General features: G+C 41.7%; 1 protein-coding gene, 1 long non-coding RNA gene and 1 pseudogene across 2 annotated transcripts; 1 reads left to right on the plus strand and 2 right to left on the minus strand.

Moving 5' to 3' along the window:
• Positions 1-242: 242 nt before the first annotated feature.
• On the plus strand, positions 243-1,832 carry LOC110491080 (annotated as a pseudogene).
• A 1,749-nt stretch (positions 1,833-3,581) lies between these two features.
• On the minus strand, positions 3,582-8,726 carry LOC110492783 (probable G-protein coupled receptor 173). The gene is made up of 2 exons (XM_021567264.2): positions 8,399-8,726; positions 3,582-6,114 (listed from the first exon to the last, which is right to left on the minus strand). Exon 2 carries the CDS (start codon positions 5,913-5,915, stop codon positions 4,713-4,715), a length of 1,203 nt encoding a protein of 400 aa, XP_021422939.1. The 5' UTR covers positions 5,916-6,114; positions 8,399-8,726; the 3' UTR covers positions 3,582-4,712.
• A 5,886-nt stretch (positions 8,727-14,612) lies between these two features.
• On the minus strand, positions 14,613-16,870 carry LOC110492784. The gene is made up of 4 exons (XR_002469080.2): positions 16,509-16,870; positions 16,322-16,364; positions 15,996-16,073; positions 14,613-15,586 (listed from the first exon to the last, which is right to left on the minus strand). It is a non-coding gene; the product is annotated as an uncharacterized LOC110492784 (long non-coding RNA).
• Between the last annotated feature and the right edge of the window lie 3,300 nt (positions 16,871-20,170).

The following is a 20,170-nucleotide window of genomic DNA, read 5'->3' on the forward strand; positions in this document are numbered from 1 at the left end:
AGTAAAGTACATTTACCTCAAAAAACGACTTAAGTAGTACTTTAAAGTATTTTTAGTTAAATACTTTACACCACTACTAGCTATGCTATGGTTTGATTTTGGTAGTTGGAGATTATATTGATCCAGCTTTAATTGATGTAATTTACAGTGCTGGTAATGTCTGACTGCCACTGAAAGCATCCATCTATAATTGAGCGAGAACTGCTTCCCTGTTCCAACCTCCCAGGCCTGTATATGTTTATATGTCTTCCAGAGGGGTTGGGATAAATAGAAGTCACATTTCCGTTGGACCTTGTGTACAATTGGCCAAATAAAGTGATCTTAGAAGATGTCTACTTTGTCATAGGGGCACCAGAGTTCAGTCTGACTCCTTGTCAGCGGCTGTTTTTTTTCCTAGGAGAGGGAGTTCTACCTGGTTAAATGGAAAGTTTACCCAGATCACATGAACACCTGGGTGCCGAGAAAAAAACCTGCGGTGTGTGGAGCTCCTACGTCAGTTCTGGGACGATGTCTTCCTGGAGCTGCAGAGACAGAAAAAGACTGTGGTCCCCGACCGGTTTGAACCAGAGCTCTCCTCTTACCCGGAGCACAGAGCCAGGCATAGGCAGACCCTGCAGAGGTGGGAGGCCCAGATCAACAGTGTTGGAGGCCTCACCAAACGCATCCTGGTCCTCAACCGTGTGGACCTGGAGGGCCCTCCAAAGAACTTTACCTACATCAACGGATACAAGGTGTGCAAGGACTCGTGTTTCACCAGTACTTTGTATCCACAACATGTTTCAACTGTAGGGATGCTGCCCTCTTTATCACACAGTCTAGTATGTAGCAATACAGTACAAATATAAATATGTAGAATGTAATCAAAGATTTTCTCTCCTAAGTGGGTTGAGGGCATTTCGGTGGCAGTGGGGTGCGAGTGCACCAGCTGTTTGGAGAACCCTGTGGGCGGTTGCTGCCCAGGGGTATCGGGCCATGGCTTTTCCTACGACGAGTATGGGCAGGTGAAGGTTAAGCCTGGGGAGCCCATCTATGAGTGCAACCAGACTGTCCCAACAGAGTGGTACAGAAAGGGATCCAGCATACCCTCTGCATCTTCAAAACAGACAACGGGCGTGGGTGGGGCGTACGCACCTCTGAGCATATCAAAAGGCATTCCTTCATCATGGAGTATGTCGGAGAGGTAAGAAAAACAACTTGGATTATAGAGATTATTTGGTGCACAGTTTATAATATCACTGGCAGCTGTCACAGTTGACAATCAAACAACATACTACTAGTGGTTTTCATTATCTCATGCAGCACTGTGTGTATCCTGGCTGTATTACACTGCATGGTTGTTCTCTGTTGTGATTGGCTGTGTTGTGTTCCATCTAGATCATCACTACAGAGGAGGCAGAGAGGCGGGGTCAGGTCTATGACAGACAGGGAGCAACGTACCTATTTGACCTGGACTATGTTGAGGATGAGTACACTGTTGACGCTGCTCGCTACGGAAACCTCTCTCACATTAATGAATATGTCTGAATAGAGCTGGTGATAAGGTTAATGTAAGATTCAGAATACATTTAGGTTGTAGATATGTGATATCTTTAAACGGGTTGCTTTGGGCTTCCCGAGTGGCGCAGCAGTCTAAGGCACTGCATCGCAGTGTTAGATGCGTTACTACAGACCCGGGTTTATTCCCGGGCTGTGCCACAACCGTCCATGGCCGGGAGTCCCATAGGGCAGTGCACAATTAGCCCAGCGTCGTCCTGGTTAGGGAGGGGTTTGGCCGGGTGGCTTACTTGTCTCATCACGCTCTAGTGACTCCTTGTGGCGGACCGGGCGCCTGCAGGCTGACCCCGGTCGCTAGTTGAACGGTGTTTCCTCCGACACATTGGTGCGGCTGGCTTCCGGGTTAAGCTGGCGGGTGTTAAGGAGTGAGGTTAGGCATGTTTCGGAGGACGCCTGACTCCACATTCGCCTCTCCCGAGCCCATTGGGGAGTTGCAGCGATAAGACAAGATCGAAATTGGGGAGAGGGGGGGTTGATTCAATAGATGTGGAGAGAACTAAGATGGACTCCAATTTCAGTATGACTGAATCACCTAAAAAGGCCCACATGTCTGGATCACCTAAAAAGGCCCACATGTCTGGATCACCTAAAAAGGCCCACATGTCTGGATCACCTAAAAAGACCCACATGTCTGTATCACCTAAAAAGTCCCACATGTCTGGATCACCTAAAAAGGCCCACATGTCTGGATCACCTAAAAAGACCCACATGTCTGGATCACCTAAAAAGGCCAACATGTCTGTATCACCTAAAAAGGCCCACATGTCTGTATCACCTAAAAAGGCCCACATGTCTGTATCACCTAAAAAGGCCCACATGTCTGTATCACCTAAAAAGGCCCACATGTCTGTATCACCTAAAAAGCGTGTGCGCATGGAGTGCAAGTGCGAGAAGGACAATTGCAAGGGGTACTTGTTTTAGGGGCGCGACAAAGACTAACAATAAACTTGATTTTGTTCCAGTAGTGCCATCGTGACAATTAAACTTTATTTCTGGCATTTTAAATGGACAATGTAAATATTTGGTGTGTTTTAATATTCAACCCTATTTCATCAAACACAGGTTTGTAACCTGTTTGCAGTTTTTCTTACAGTTATTTGGTTTTAATATACAACACTAGAATCAAATTGTGTGCCATATTTAAATAACATAAACACTGTCTACCATGAGTGTACAGAGCCTTGCAAAAGTATTCATCCCCCTTGGCGTTTTCCCTACTTTGTTGCATTACAACCTGTAATTTAAACGGATTTCTATTTTTATTTCATGTAATGGACAGACACAAAATAGTCTAAATTGGTGAAGTGAAATAGAAGGAATAATGGATGGCGCTAAATACAGGGAAATTCTTGAGGGAAACCCGTTTCAGTCTTCCAGAGATTTGAGACTGGGAAAGAAGTTCACCTTCCAGCAGGACAATGACACTAAACATACTGCTGAAGCAACACTTGAGTGGTTTAAAGGGGAAACTTTTAAATGTCTTGGAATGGCCTAGTCAAAGACCAGACCTCAATCCAATTGAGAATCTGTGGTAAGACTTAAAGATTGCTGTACACCAGCGGAACCCATCCAACTTGAAAGAGCTGGAGCAGTTTGGCTTGAAGAATGGGCAAAAATCCCAGTGGCTAGATGTGCCAAGCTTATAGAGACATATCCCAAGAGACATGCAGCTGTAATTGCTGCAAAAGGTGACTCTACAAAGTATTGACTTTGGGGGGTGAATAGTTATGCACTATTCTGTTATCTGTCTGTTTTCTTTAGTTCTATATCTTGTTTGTTTCACAATAAAAAAAAATCCCTACAGGATGTCATTCAGTGGCCAAAGCTACACTGTATATTGAGCATTACGAGGTCATCTTGGTCCCAATTTTTCTGTAAATAAAACATGCCTTTTTCTTATGAATGTACAACTGGCAAAATAAAATGAATATTGTATTATACCAACTGCATGTTGAGCTCAATTTGTGTTGTGTTTCTCAAATTGCTAAGAATATGGATCCCATAGCAACGTGACGTCAGCAGCCAGATCAAAATGCATCAAAAGTAGACTTTATTGGTGAGTTGGGGGAAAAAACAATCCCCTTAAATACTGTACAACAGGATATTTTAGAAAACAAAGCCATACCCCTTTAATATTTTTAAACCCCATTTCACTTCTCAGTTGGTTTTTCAATGTCAAACATTTGCAAACTTCAGTCTGGGAACCATAAAAAAATGTTGGAAAGCATGCTACTTTGTTGCTCTCTACCTTGAGAAAGTGTTGTCTTTGAACAAGGGAATGTTCCAACATATTTAAGTCAAATCATTGGCACTGAATTCCAAACATTACTCTTGTTTAAGTTAGTGAATGTCATTAGATTTGTATGATAATTTGGAATATAGAAGGCACAAACTTGTGCCCGGGTTATATTGGGTCCTATTGGGATTCTCTCCAATCTAGATGCATTATCCATATGCAGCTGATGATAACCTATGCTTTGCTTTTTTTTGGTGACCGTTGCAACCCCCTCCATTGAGCTAGAGAAAATCACTGTTAATAGTTTTGACATTTTCAGCCATATAAATGAGAATCTATGGATAATGTTAATGACCAAGTATTACTACAAACCTGCTTCTCATACTGCATGTACACACGATATGTACATTACATATGAAACAAAGTCATAATTCATTTGCAAAAATAGTAGCATCTGATAAACATTATCTTTACAAAAAAAAAAAGTCAGATAGCCATTTCAGTATAATACAAACAAAACACACCGATCCCACCACCATCACTCGATGCAGTAGAGCAGGGGTGTCAAACTAATTTTGCCCCAGGGGCCGCATTCGGTCTTCAACGAGGTACAGAGGGCCGCACTGAAAATTGTTTATATTTCCTCTGCGTCAAAATAGTCTATCCATATATTTTTTTTTTTTCCCGATGCTCCCTGACTGTCTAGCTTTCATTTCGGTGATAACTGGACCCAGTCAAGAAACCTTATGAATGTAGGCCCATTATAATTTCTACACAGTTTTGATATGGTTTTAGTCATTTTAAAGTATATTGAGTTTGTTTCCCCTCAAAAAATGTTTTTTCTAAAAATACATTGTACATTGGAATTGGATTGGACCCCCCCCCCCACGGGCCGTATGTTTGACACCCCTGCAGTAGTGCATCATGTGATGGTGAACACCAACAGCTCATGGCGGTGCAGCTGTTGGTGTTGTCTAGTCCTGCTGTAGGTGGGCAGGTGGGCCCTTAGCACTTTCCTCAAGTCCTCATTGAGTAGGAGGCAGATGATAGGGTTGACCCCTGCCTGGGCGAAGCTCATCCACACTGTGATGGAGAGGTACCTGTGTGGGATGGAGCAGGACTTGACAAACACCCTCCAGAAGCAGGCCATTATGTAGGGAGCCCAGAGCACCAAGAACAACAGGGTGACGATGTAAAACATCCTGCCCAGCCTCCTTTCCGTCCTCACCTCCTCCATGCCCATCAGACGCCGGTGCTGCTGGTTGTGCAAAGTCTGCCTGATCCCAAGCAGGGTGGGGGGCATTGGGCCCCGGCCGAAGCCTGCGATCCAGTTGGCTGCTGCCTGGCCCGTGGCTCCTGGTCCATGAAAGGTCCAGTTCTGGCTGATGGCCGGCACTAGCTGGACAGGCTTCATCTTGCGGTGCTTGTATTCAAACAGCAGGAGTTTGGCATAGAAACCGTGAGTGGCCAGGACCACGACGGCCAGCATGAGCATGAAGCCCAGAGTGTCATTGGTCTTAAGGTAGCGGTGCTCGAAAATGCACTGGTCCTCATCTTGAATGAACTTGTACGTCCCCACGTCAAAGACGGGTGGCGATGCCATGGCGATGGCCAGAGTCCACACCATGCAGATGATGGCAGCGCAGGTCCAGACTGTCATGCGCTTGGTATAAAAACGGTGATGGGCAATGGCCAGGTAGCGAGTCACAGCCACACAGAACAGCATGAAGGCAGCGTGAAAACAAAAGAGCACAGCCAGGAAAGCCACCACCTTGCAGCTGAAGGTGCTGTAGGTCCACGCGGAGCTGTTGTGGACAGACACTAGGACGAAGGGGAAGCAGGCGGCAGAGCGGACAACATCAGCCAGGCACAGGTCCAGCAGGAAGAAGTAGGGGGCCTTGTGGAGGGCCCGGTCTCGGAGGACCAGCAGAGACACCAGCAGGTTGCCCACCAGGCTAACACAGAGGATCAGGCCCAGGAACACCAGCTTGATGTAGGCGGACACAGCTGCAGCCGAGATTCCTTCACTGCTGCTGGTGCTGATGCTGCTGGCCCTCTGTGAAGCCAACACTGCCAGCAGGCTGCCTGGTCCATCAATGCCAAAGATCTGGGTCTGGTTAGACATGCCTCCAGCTCTGGGATTCTAGGGGCGGGGTGCTAGGGTGATTCTACCCCTTCTCTCTCTCTGACCGACGCCACTCTTCCGCCTCAGGCAGCCCTCCTCCCGTCCGTCCTGGTGGATGTCTCTGTCCCACTTACAGGGAGCTCTGAGGATCCTTTCAACATAACAGACTCATTTGTCCTTTCTCCATTACATTCAGCACCTGTGAACAACGAAACAGACAGACAAAATAAGACAGTGCATTAACACTCACTCCAGGAGGGCACATTTATCCATTTACCAGAGAGCAATGATCTGCATAACAGGCCGTCTTATATGTTTTTCAGACCGATTCAGATGCATAAAAACAACAAAGAAAATAAAAACATGGCTTCTCAGAAGCGTGTGTTGGGCAACAGTGAAGATATCTCCGCCTTACTGTCTTTCTATGGCTGGGATCAGATCAGCAGTTCTCCAGCATGCCAGCTCCTTGGCTCGCTCAGTAATTACCTTGCCCGTTGCTAAGATACAACAGCTCACATACTTTGTGCAAGTGTGGGTGTTTGAGTGCATGCATGGGGGTGTATAGGGGATGGAGCAGAGCAGAGCACAACCAAGCAGACCAAATAAGACAGACAGCATTAGCTTCCAACTAATTCACATTCTAAATGTGAAAATAGTGTTTGTGCCAAAAAAAAGTGTGATTAAATGGACACTGTAAATGGAAATTAAGTTATCATGATAGCTGAACAAAGGAGTTGGGAGGCAGATGCGGGTTTCTGAGCGTGTCTGAGAGTGAGTGATTCACCTGTTGACTTCAAAGAATATAAATTATTCCCTAATATTTGAATACACAGACCTCCCAGTGGAGGCCTTAACATAATAATAATATAACAAGGAAATGTCTACATAGCATGCAGGGAATTTTCTACACATTAGAATACCCTGACTCAAGCATGTTTCAACTTAATTGTAGAAGGAGCAGGTACTATAAAGAAATGTAACTAACTAGGCCGCGAGAATTCATTGTTGTGCCCAGCGAGGAAATATTCAGCACAATGGACAGCGCCACATCAGCGCGAACTAAAACAAAGGATTGATCGCAGATTTCAGCACCACTGTCACTGTACAGCGCCATGCCCAGGAAACTCATGATAACAACGCACCTGTTCTTGGGGCTGGGCCTGCATGGAGGCACTAAATACATTGAAGATTATTGCAATACTGCTCTCGTCACAATTAAGACTGTGTAGATGCATGTCATCTTAATCACAGGCATTGGCTACTAATGACTAGCTTTGATAAGAAACATATTTCTACATGAACACACATTTCATCACTGGATTGACTCTTGACATGTTTTAAGTAATGCCCTGTGTAAGTCCAGCATGGGAAAGAGATATAAGGTGCATCGTAATGTCACATTTAGATTATTTGCTTCATATACAGAAAAAAACTTACCTTCGATTTCTGGGATACAGTTTTGGAGAAGCTACAATGTTTCACACCGGAAGAAAATTAAGAAATGAAGCTACACGAAAGCTACCGTAATGAAAAATAATATAACTAAATAAAGTTCATGTTCATGACAGCCAAACTACAAAAAAATGATGTCTAAATCTGAAATGTCATAGACTACGAATTGCAAGACAGATCACTCTGGAGTCAGATGTTAACAGGATGTGTGATTTAGCCTTAAAATTATGTTTTAAGTGAGAAGTAGGCAGGTCTATTGTTGAAAAAGAAAGTAAATTATTGCCTACTTCACCCATATTTTCTTGTTTTTATTGCAAAAAATGTAGTGTGTAGTTCCAGTAGTTAGCTGCACCGCTACATGGCCAAAAAAATACTACTGAAACACTACCAAGATTTTTATTTAGTTCAACTACCACCAAGTTACTGCAAAATGTAGTTAAACTAGTTGAATTACATGTAGGCTTTAGTTCACTACTCCCCAACACTGCTAGGATATGTAAATATGCGGGAATCCTCCTTCATAAAAGCGTCACTGACATTGTATGAACATATTCTCCAGTCAATATTGAAACCACCACACTCAAGATAGGCTATGTCTGTCCTCTCTGAGCGATTACACAATTGGGTTGGGCCACAGGTAGCATAACGTTTACTGGGCCTCTTAAGCATAAGTTTCACACAGACACAGACCAAAGGATGTGTCAAATTTTCGTTTCCACAATTTCATGCCATTTGCACTATCATCGGGTAGGCTATTGTTGCGTCAGGTCCGAGGTAAATATAGTCTAAAGATAATTTAGGTGAGGTAACAGTAACAGCACGTAGGCTAACCTCTATAGCCTGCAATACAATCTTCCTCTACATCGTCAGATCCAAATCTTACATTTTCATACCCATAAACATAAATTGAAATATCGAGTTTCCCTCGACTAACGTCTTGACGCCCCTTGACGCATATCCACAGTCTTCAAAATAACCTCGATGAATCTCTATTTTCACGATGTAGAAGCAAACGCTGTGCATTTATTTACCCAGTAATTTGCAGCCAGTCTGTGTTGTTGTCCGGTGAAGGTCCACATTGCATGTGTCTGCCTGGCGGACGATGGGAGCGCATTTGATTTGTCATAGGCTATTGAAAATGACAAAAATGTACATTCATATCGCATGTCTAGTCGACAAACGTCAAAATAAAAACGTTTGGATGTTTAAATGAATGATTTTAAAGTAATCTCAATTAAATGGCTGCGTCTGCCTTCGTGGATGCTGTTCGCCTGTTCGCGGGGTTCATCAGTTCTATTCCACTCGGTACCCTTGCTCCTTTTACATAGCCTCGTTATTGTTATTTTATTGTGTTACTATTTCCTTTATATTTAGCAAATATCTTTCTTACTTTTAACTGTGCATTGTTGGGAATGGGCTCGTAAGTAAGCATTTCACGGTAAAGTCAACACCTGTTGTATTCGGCGAATGTGACCAATACATTTTGATTTTCATTTGATTTGAATCACCTATCAGAATCATAATAATCTTTATTTGCCAAGAAGCCACATTTGCATGTACCAGGAATTCCCTCTATATGTAAAAGGTCAAATGTCATGAATCGGAATGTCGGAATGGCAATGCAATGCAATGCACTGTGACCTTAAACAACCTGGTCTCTATTCTGTACTTAAAATAGAGACACACCATTTAGTACGATATGTTACATTTTGTATGGTATGTATTCATTTGTGATTACAATTCGTATGATATGTTAAGTATTGCAATTTGTACAATACCGTGAAACTTATATTAATAGCCTTGGCATTCATTTGCTTAAATCACTGAACACAACAGGTGCTTATTAAAGACAAGCTTCTGTTTGAGCCAGGCGGTCTATTTCCTATTTGAGGCAGGTGTCTGTACTCCCGAAGTTGTTGACTGTTGTTGTGCTTGCCAGTTAGCTAGCAGTTCTCAGCTTTTAGCAGCCAATGGCTAGCAGTTTCCTACTGACAATAAAAACAGATGATTGTCATCATTTTTTTGAGTCATTACTGAATTATTTAATGTAACAAATCCAACATTAAACCTTGAACAATTCATTTAGACCTGCCATTTATTTGAAACTGTTTTTTATTTGTTGAAATGTGTGCAGTTGCCTAGCTATTAAAATGGACACATGTAATTTAAGTTTTACGGTATGTTACGGATTGCAATTTGTAATATATGTTACGAATTTTCAATATGCACAATATGTTACCAATTTGCAAAACATATGTTACGAATTCCAATTTGTTGTTGCTAATGTTATCTAGGTGGCTAATGCTAACGTTAGCTAGCTGGCTAATGTTAGCTAGGCTAGGGGTTAGGGTTAGGTTATGAGTTAAGTTAAAGGGTTAAGGTTAGGTTTAGGGGAGGGTTAGCTAAAATGGTTAAGGTTAGGGTTAGCTAACATGCTAAGTAGTTGCAAAGTAGCTAAAAAGTAGTAAATTATATAAAGTGTGACATGATGATAAAATTTGTCTGTACTGAATAATACCTATGTAATTTGGCCCAACAGTAATTATAAAACACATGAATAAGAGTTGCTTTATTACAATTAAAATATCATAAAAATTAGATCCTTTATAGCTGCACAAAAATATTGTAAGTTAACAAGCATTATCCAAAGAATGTGTAGCTCTCTGAGTAGTTAACCACAACATTCGCTGGGGGGCAGATCTGTCCTGTTCTTTGTATTTTTCAGCTGTTAAATGAATTGCTATTTTGCAGAGGGGTCATAGCAGCAGGAAGTAGGGGTGCTGAGGGTACTGCAGCAAAAAAATAAAAAATACTAATATACATTAACAAAAATATATCTTATTTTTGGAAAAAATGTTTTTTTTCACAAATGTAGTGCAGTGGGCCTTTACTAGTATTATCAGAGGATATAGACATCTGTAGCATGGACAAAAAACATTTTTTCAGCAACTCTTAGGCAAAAATATGTTGTTATATAATTAAGAACAGAAAAACTAAGCACAATACAGTAATTGAGTACATTGAGACATCATGTGGTTTGTAATGATGTGATGTTGCTCAGATGGTAGAACGTGACACTTGCAAATCTAAGGTTGTGGGTTCAATTCACATGGGGGGGATCAGTACAAAAATGTATGCTCTCACTATTGTAAGTTGCTCTGGATAAGAGATATTACACAAAAAAGTTATGAATTTACCATTTCAGTTTTCACGAACAGTAGAATAAGTTGCATTTGCAAAGTATTTCAAGAAACTGAAAAACATACAGTACCAGTCAAACGTTTGGAAACACTTACTATTCAAGGGTTTTTCTTTATTGGTACTTTTTTTTACATTGTAAAATAAGACATCAAAACTATGAAATAACACATATGGAATCATGTAGTAACCAAAAAAGTGTTAAACAAATCAAAATGTATTTTATATTTGAGATTCTTCAAAGTAGCCACCCTTTGCGTTGATGACAGCTTTGCACACTCTTGGCATTCTCTCAACCAGCTTCATGAGGTAGTCATCTGGAATGCATTTCAATTAACAGGTGTGGCTTGTTAAAAGTTCATTTGTGGAATTTCTTTCCTTCTTAATGCGTTTGAGCCAATCAGTTGTGTTGTGACATGGTAGGGGTGGTATACAGAAGATAACCCTATTTGGTAAAATACCAAGTCCATATTATGTCAAGAACAGCTCAAATAAGCAAAGCCCTATTATTTCATAGTTTTGATGTCTCCACTATTATTCTACAATGTAAAAAAAATAAAAATTATTAAGAAAAACCCTGGAATGAGTAGGTGTGTCCAAGCTTTTGACTGGTACTGTCTATCAAACAGGTATTTTTATATTCCACAAGTATTATCAGATTAACTGTTTTGTACAGATAATTAATTATCAGACACAAGTTACAAATGCTGGTAAACACTAATATATTTAGTTTCCTTTTTTTTCATAAAAGTAGTGCACTGGGCCTTTATTTGTCCTATATTAGCAGACAAAAAAAACTTTTGTTGTTTCTCAGTAGCCACCTAGCAATTTTATGAATTTTACCTTTAGCTAGGTAGGTTCACATTCTCCCAACCTCAGCTAGGTACGGTACCTAGCCATTTCAGGCGAAAATCAAGTTAGATTAGCTTGTCTAACTATTTTAACTGGCATGCCTACCTACTGGCAAGGTTCCTAGACTTTAGAAAATGCTAAAATTGCTTTATTTATTGGGTTATGATACTATTTACCAGTGTTGCAGTTGTACTAGACTCCTAAAAATCAATTCAATATGCATAATTACAGAGGTATGTTTAGATAACTTTTTTTTTTTTTTATTTTTTTTTTTACATCGAATTGGGTGTAATTATTATGGCTCTAGATTGAAGGAAAACGCTGTTTCAGGTGTTTGAAAAATGCTACATTTTCCGACCACCAACCCTCCACGTACTTTATGCCCCCTCTAAAATAATGGGTGCATGACACCCCTGAGTACAGCTGGGATTATGTGTATGTCAGTATTTACAGTGCCTTCAGAAAGTGTTCACACAGCCACTTGACTTTTTGTTGCTGTAACGTGTACACTGGGAGTCAGGAAACAAGTACAGGGAGTGACTAAATAACACAAGGAACAAACAAACAAACAAGAAACACGGGTAGGGTACAGAAATGGAACCACTGAAACAGAAACAATAACACCCAGGGAAAGAACCAAAGGGAGTGACATATATAGGGAAGGTAATCAGGCAGGTGATGGAGTCCAGGTGAGTCTGAGGAGGCGCTGGTGCACGTACCGATAGTGACAGTTATGTGTAATAATGAGCAGCCTGGTGACCCCACGACAAGGCCGATGGCCACAGTCATGGGTCGGCTCAGCCTGGGGGGTTAGGGGCTTGGTGATCTGAGCCTCTGATGATCTGCTTGATAGACCTCCCAGTGTTTTTGAGGAAATCCGAAACTACGACGACAACTCATCCACCGTAGTAGCGTCGTCCTCATTTGAACTGCTAGTACCTTCTTGGGTCAGGGTCATCGACAGGGTTGCAAAGGGTCGGAAACTTTCAGGTACATTTTCAGAATTTTTCTGGACATTTTCCATGGGAAATTAAGCCTGGGAATTTTGCTTGCCTTTAACAGTGAACCTTTTGTGTGGGGTACACAAGGCAATTCTAGGTCTTGTGGAATATTTTGGTTAAACTATCCCCAATTCAATGGAATTGCAACCCTCTGCATGCACAGTGCATTCTTCCATCACACTTACAGCTGATTCTGAAGATCTTGCACACTAATGAGATGCTATTTAGCCCACACTACTACATTGTCTGAGCCAAGGACTACATGCTTTCTGGTAAGTTTTGATTACAATACTGGGTGGGGTGAATATTTTTTATGATTTTTTTTTGTAAACTAGTAAATAGCCTACAGCAAAGTGTGTTTAAATCATTTCTAACTTATCAATTTCTGCTAGTTAGTTTTTGATACCATGTGGGTATTAGCTTGCTTGAGCCTGCTAACAGTGTTAATTCACCTGTTTGCATACGTTTCATAAAAAAAAAAAAATCTTACAAAGTAGTTGTTTAAATCTAACTGCTTAACTATTTACCGGTACATGGAATTGTATTGGTTGTTTTTTTTACTCTTTTTTCCCCCCCTAATGTTTACAGGAAATGTGTGGAGATATTTCACTGCAGCTAATGTAGAATGAAAAGCTGTGTACATTTTCAAATACTGTGCCAAATCATGTGAAGAATGCAAGAATCATCTGGCCAAGTGCATCAAGTTCCCTCAGCGTTCACAACAAGCAACCTCTGACAGAAGACCCTCTACTTCTATTCGAGGTGAAAATGATGAATCAGACACCTTATCGATAGAAACAGCTCATGGTCCTCCTGGAATCATTAGTTTTTTTGACTCAATGGAGGAACGTAGTCAGAGAAATACTGATGAATGTCTTTCTCAAGCTGTGTATACAACTGGTTCACCTCTGATGCTCACAGGCAATGTGTATTGGAAGAGATTTCTGAATGTTCTTCGCCGAGCATACACCCCTCCAACCAGACATGCTTTATGTACTCATTTGCTGGATGCAGAGTTCAACAGAGTTCAAGTGAAGGTCAAGCAAATCATAGAGAAAGCAGACTATTGCAATCATCTCTGATGGGTGGTCGAATGTTCGTGGGCAAGGAACAATTAACCCTATCATCTCCGCCCCTCAACCAGTATTCTACAAGAGCACAGACAAGGGACAACAGACACACCGGTCTCTACATTGCAGATGAGCTGAAGGCAGTCATCAATGACCTTGCACCACAGAAGGTATTTGCACTGGTGACAGACAATGCTGCGAACATGAAGGCTGCTTGGTATGAACTGGCGGAATCCTACCCTCACATCACACCCATTGGCTGTGCTGCTCATGCATTGAATCAGCTCCCCAAGGACATCATGGCACTGAAAACAATGGATACTGTTGGGTGGTCCTTTGCATGTGGTGATGTAAGTTTCCTTTAACGATCAGTCTTCCAGATAAGACGACACAGACACCTTGGTATAAAACTCTTTAGTAGTAAAATGCAATTGCAGACAGAGATTCACATACAGAGTACCTCAGTGGTCTATGGAGACAATCCGATAGGAGACAATGCCATCCTGCCTGATGTTCAGACTCTGCTTGCAGATGTAAGATAAGAACTCCGTACTGCCCTGTCCACTTCACTGTTGCTCTAAGCACAGGAAATTGCAGTTCTGAAATAATAAAAAAAAAATGTGAAGGCTTCTGCCTGAAGCCCATACACGCCACAACGTACATGTTGGACCCCAAGTATGCTGGCAAGAGCATCCTGTCTGGTGCAGAGATCAACAAGGCCTATGGTGTCATCACTACCGTGTCTCGCCACCTTGGACTGGATGAGGGCAAGGTTCTTGGCAGTCTGGCGAAGTACACTTCCAAGCAAGGGCTTTGGGATGGAGATGCAATATGGCAGTCATGCCAACATATCTCATCAGCCACGTGGTGGAAGGGACTTTGTGGGTCTGAGGCTCTTTCCCTGTTGCCTCCATCCGCCAAATCCCACCAACATCAGCCTCCTCAGAGCGCAACTGGTCCTTGTTTGGAAACACACACCAAAGCATGCAACAGGCTGACCAATACAAGGGTTGAAAAATTGGTGGCAATCTGGGCAAATTTTAGGCTTTTTGAGCCTGACAACGAGCCATCCTCAACAAGGTTGGAAAGTGACAGTGATGAGGCCCCAGAGTCTGATGTTCAAGAGGTGGACATTGAGGAGGTCCAGGGAGGAGACATGGAAGCCTGAGAGGAAGACAACCAAAGCTTTAGTTTCTAGACTATAATTTTACAGATGTATGTTGAGAACGTTTTTGGGAGATGCGATGGATCATTAGATATTCCCTTTTGTTGTTCAGTGAAATCATCCCATGTGAGGAGTCAGCTAATTTAATTAAAGTTAAATTCTTAACTAAAGTATATATATTTTTCTATTGGAAGGATTTGATAATTTGCAATTATGTCTACTTATGATAAGGTCAAATGTTTGTTTGTCTCCAAATATGGTAAATATACCCAATGCAAAAAAACATCTATATTTAAATTGGTATTAATATTAATTCCCATATTTCCATTAGTTCACATATTCCCAAGGAAAGTTTCCACCTCTGAATATTCCCCAAAATGTGCAACCCTAGTCATGGATGAATCTGAGGTGTTGTCTGTGACTTCAAAAGATAGGTGGCCACTACACCGGGAAACTCTTCCCAATCTGCCTGGGAGCCACTACATCTGGTGTTGCGGGATGCACACTGATATAAAACACCTTCCAGCGAAGGCATGTTGGCTTGGATCTCTGTGTGAGGTGGCTCAGGTTCAATGTGTGGTTCTCTGATTCAGGGTGGAGGTTCCTCCGTCCTGCTCCTCCTCAGCCTCTAAGTGTTCAGCCATGCTGCTGTGGAGTGATGTTGGAGACAAGCTCAGAGGTGTGGGGGTACTTCTATATTTGGGCTCCTCCTGGGTCGTTGAGTTTCGCCATTTCACAGTCCAGTTCCGGTGAAGGTTCAGTTGTCAGTTGGTTGACTTGGGATGGTACAGGTATGGATAGCACTTCATTGATTTGTGCTGTGGAAGGCACATGAGGTTATTGTTCACCCAGGGATACAGTGGTACTGGACAGTGTTCCATCTGCTGATGGAAGGTTGGCTGGGAGAGGAGAAATGGGTCTGTCATTGGCAGTCTGTAGGAATAACAAAGAGAAATAAGTGACAGTGACAGGCTTTGAGGTAGCATGGTCCCAGATCTGTTTGGGCTGTACAGGCAACTCCTATGGTCATTGTTTGGTATGAAAATGACCATAGGAGTTGGCTATACAGCAGAAATAGATCTGGGACCAGAATGGCTTCGAGGTACAGGGACTAGTCAAAGTATGACGATGTATGCATTCACTACTGTATGTTGCTCTGGATAAGAATGTTTGCTAAATGATGCAAATGTAAATAATTCCTGTAACTGTTCTCAAAGTGAACGGCAGCGTGTCATTCCTAAATGGGTCAGGGTGAAATTTAAAACAGAGAATCTAGTATATTATAAAGATATGTACACAAGTTCAAAGATAACTGGTAAGAAATACTGATGAGTTATTCCACCGTTACATCGAAGTCGAGCTCTCGTTGAAGAATGACTGGGCTTCACCATCTCTGGCACCGGCGTAGTCAACGCTTCCTCTGCAAAATCAAAGATCAAAAGTCAATCACACTACCCATTATTCTAAATGTACACTTACTGTGTTTCATGTGCAATTGTATTCAAGTATATTGGATGTATTGGACTGGCCTGAGATGTAACTGTAGATTGAAACCGTGAATATAGCGAGAGTCAAAATAAGGATCTGAAAACATCTTACTCTTTTATGTTTCATCCTTTTACAACTATGTAAAAACTCTGATAGTCACATGCAGCAGTCCTGCTTTACCTTCATCCCTGGGAACTGCTCAAAGTAGTCCAAATCCTCCATACTGAAAGGAAAGACATTATACTGTCAATGGCACTGCAATGAAGACACTCACAATACTAGTTTAAAGATAAAGACCTTTAAATAAATTACACATTAATGGCACTAGAACGGCGACAAATGGTGCCCACAAACTGTTAGGGCCTACATAAAGCTGTCCCAACAGCAGAGCTTTCTTTACAGCACCATGGTGTCACGTTGTATAATGATCGGAGACAGGAGCAGGAATAAGAAAGTGTTTTTTTATTTTCTCCACCCAAACAAAAGTGTACGGTGTAAACCTCAAACACGGGCCGTGACCCCGTAAACCAATAACACGTAGCATGTAAGCCGATACGACAGCACAGGTACTCACAAGACCATGGTAACAGAGGGCACACATATACACATTCTAATCAGGGGGAATGGGAACCAGGTGTGTGTAATGAGACAAGACAGTCCAGTGTTGGTGGTAATGAGTCCCGTTCAGTGACACCTAGAAGACCGGTGACATAGACCTCTGGAGCTGGTGAAAGGAATGAGCAGCAGTACTGGGGGGATCCGTGACACATGGCATCGAAACTTTTCATTCAGCCCCATTTACTTTATTTTAAAAAACATAGCTGATATGGCTGTCTTGTTTAAACAAATGTGGTTTCTACTGACAATTGAGATGTACAAATTATGGCATAAGGGGAAGATGAGCGGATAAGATGCAATCCGTAATTTCGATTAAGACATCAATGAGCGAGCTAGGACGGACGTAGTCAATATAACTATTTGTTCAGCACTTTTGAAATGGACAGCGACAGAATCCAGAACATGGGCCGTTCTTACAGTATGCTCCCTGTACACCAAGTCAGAACCGTAGGATAAATAAGGGAGGCATATAAGCACACAATGAAAGCTCTTACAATATTTGATGATGCCATTTCTCTAAAATAGGCTATAAGCTACATGTGCACCACCATCTCAGAATGGTAGGCTTAAATTATGTGGTGGAAAGGGACCAAATTATTAGGGTGAGACACATGGGCTACTAACAGCTTACTACACAACATACACTTAGTATTACTTTCTTAGCTACAGTATACATATCTCCCTGGCATATTACGTAATTTATGAAGCAGCATACAAGACATTCTTGAACATATCTTGTTGTGCTGTGCTCACTTGAACAGGAAGGTGGCACAGCAGTCCTTCGTGGGCAAATTTTGTCATCAAAGTCTGGCATTCTCAGCATCTTTGATGCTTTAAAGACAACTGGGAACTCAGAAAAAAGGTTGAATCATGACATCAGTGATAATCAGGTCGGCGCTCTAGAAAGAGGCTGTCACACCCTGACCTTAGTTATATTTATTTTCTTTATTATTTTGGTTGGGTCAGGGTGTAATGAGGTGGTATGTGTGTTTTTGTCCTGTCTAGGGTTTTTTGTATATCTATGGGGTTTTGGTATGTCTAGGTAAATGTAGGTCTATGGTGGCCTGAATTGGTTCCAATCAGAGACATCTGTTTATCGTTGTCTCTGATTGGGGATCCTATTTAGGTTGCCATTTCCAGGTTGGTTTTGTGGGTTATTGTCTATGTGTAGTTGCCTGTGTCAGTGGTTGGGTTATAGAGCGGCAGGGTTGTGGTGTAAGTTTAATGTTTCTTTGTTTTATTAAAGAGTATGTATTTGTATCACGCTGCACATTGGTCTCCTCCTTCCGACGAATGTGAGAGGCATGAGTTCCCGACTTGGAATTCCGAGTTGACCTTTCAAAACGTATTTTCCCAGTCGAAGCTTGTTTTTTTCCGAGTTCCCAGTTGTCTTGAACTCACTGACGTCTGAGATTTCACAGTTCCAAGTTTCCAGTTGTTTTGATCGCGCAGAAGTCATGCTGGATTGGAAGCATGGCCAATGTCGAATGTTTATCCTTTTAATCTTGGAAAAGAGACCCTTAAACCCAGACTTGGATCAGACACCCACTCCACTGAATAGCATTCTGGTGATTGCTTTTCAATGTTCAGTTATCCACTGATTCCTTCCAAACCAGTCATTGTTGAATTTGTGATTTCCAACTTGGTGAGTAATGTTTTTGTCCAATGGCCGATGAGCACCAATACATTTTATAATTCCCCTTCATTATTTAACTTCATATGACAAGGATTGAATAGGATTTGCCAGTAGATTGACGACTTGATTCATGACTGCAAGCTTGCTAGCTAAGATTTTGAAAGTATGATGTTGACATGGTCAGTCCAATCAAAGCTACTCTAGAAGTAATGTGATTTGATGTCATTTTATCTGTGGCCAATGACCTTGAGCCTTCTTGGATGGGAACTTCTAATGTAAATCTATGGCAGCACCCAAGGGGCTTGAATTTTCGAGCTCTACCCATAGATTTTGCGGTGACTTAGTGTCCCCATGAGTGACATAACACTGCATGTCAGAGTAAAAACTAAGCTATTAGGTCGAAGGAAGTGTCTGCGGAGCTCCGAGAGGATTGTGTCGAGGCACAGATCTGGGGAAGGGTACCAAAACATTTCTGCAGCATTGAAGGTTCCCAAGAACACAGTGGCCTCATCATTCTTAAATGGAAGTTGGTAGTAGGTGTCAGGCGCACCGGTTTGTGTTAATAACTGCAACACTGCTGTGTTTTTCACGCTCAACAGTTTCCCATGTGTCTCAAGAATGGTCCACCACCCAAAGCACACATCCAACTCCATCTTTCATTGAATCAGATGGCTTATTCATCATAAAACCATTTGATGCTGCAAATTATTTTTATGCTTATTTCATTGGCAAAGTGGGCAAATCTAGGCAGGAAATGTCCACCATGAACAGTGAGCAATTGTATTCATGCATAAAAAAACTAATAATGAAGGAAAAGCAGTGCATGTTTGAATCTTGTAAAGTTAGTGGGAGAGGTGTAAACATTAATGTTATCATCAATAATGACAAACCTCCTGGCATTGGCAATTTAGATGGAAAGCTACTGAGGATAGGAGTGGCTATAGAGTCAGCTACCATCTGTCATATTTTTAATCTGAGCCTAGAGGAAAGTCTTTGTCCTCAGGTCTGGAGGGAAGCCAAAGTAATTATGCTACCCAAGAGTGGTAAAGCAGCCTTTACTGGTTCTAACAGCAGACCTAAAAGCATGCTGTCAGCATGCTTAGCAAACTGTTGGAGAAAAATGGTGTTTGACCAAATACAATGCTATTTCTCTGTAAACAAATTAACACTTTCAGCATACTTAGAGAAGGGCACTCAACATGTACTGCACTGACACAAATGACTGATGATTGGTTGAAAGAAATTGATAATATAATGATTGTGGGAGCTGTACTATTACATTTCAGTGCAGCCTTTAATATCATTGACCATAACCTGTTGTTGAAAAAACATGTCAAGTGTGGGGTTCCACCGGGCAGCTCTCTAGGCCCTCTCCTCTTTTCAATTTTTTTTTTTTACCAATGACCTGCCATTGGCATTAAACAAAGCATGTGTGTCCATGTATGCTGATGATTCAACCATATACGCATCAGCAACCACAGCTAATGAAGTCACTGAAACCCTTAACAAAGAGTTGCAGTCTGTTTTGGAATGGATGGCCAGTAATAATCTGGTCCTGAACATCTCTAAAACTAAGAGCATTGTATTTGGTACAAATTATTCCTTAAGTGCTAGACCTCAGCTGAATCTGGTGATGTATGGTGTGGCTGTTGAACAAGTTGAGGAGACTAAATTACTTGGCGTTACCTTAGATTGTAAATTGTCATGGTCAAAATGTATAGATTCAATGGTTGTAAAGATGAGATGTCTAGCTGTAATAAAGAGATGCTCTGCTT

Source organism: Oncorhynchus mykiss, chromosome 16, assembly GCF_013265735.2.
Source record: "Oncorhynchus mykiss isolate Arlee chromosome 16, USDA_OmykA_1.1, whole genome shotgun sequence".
Classification (NCBI taxonomy): domain Eukaryota; kingdom Metazoa; phylum Chordata; class Actinopteri; order Salmoniformes; family Salmonidae; genus Oncorhynchus; species Oncorhynchus mykiss.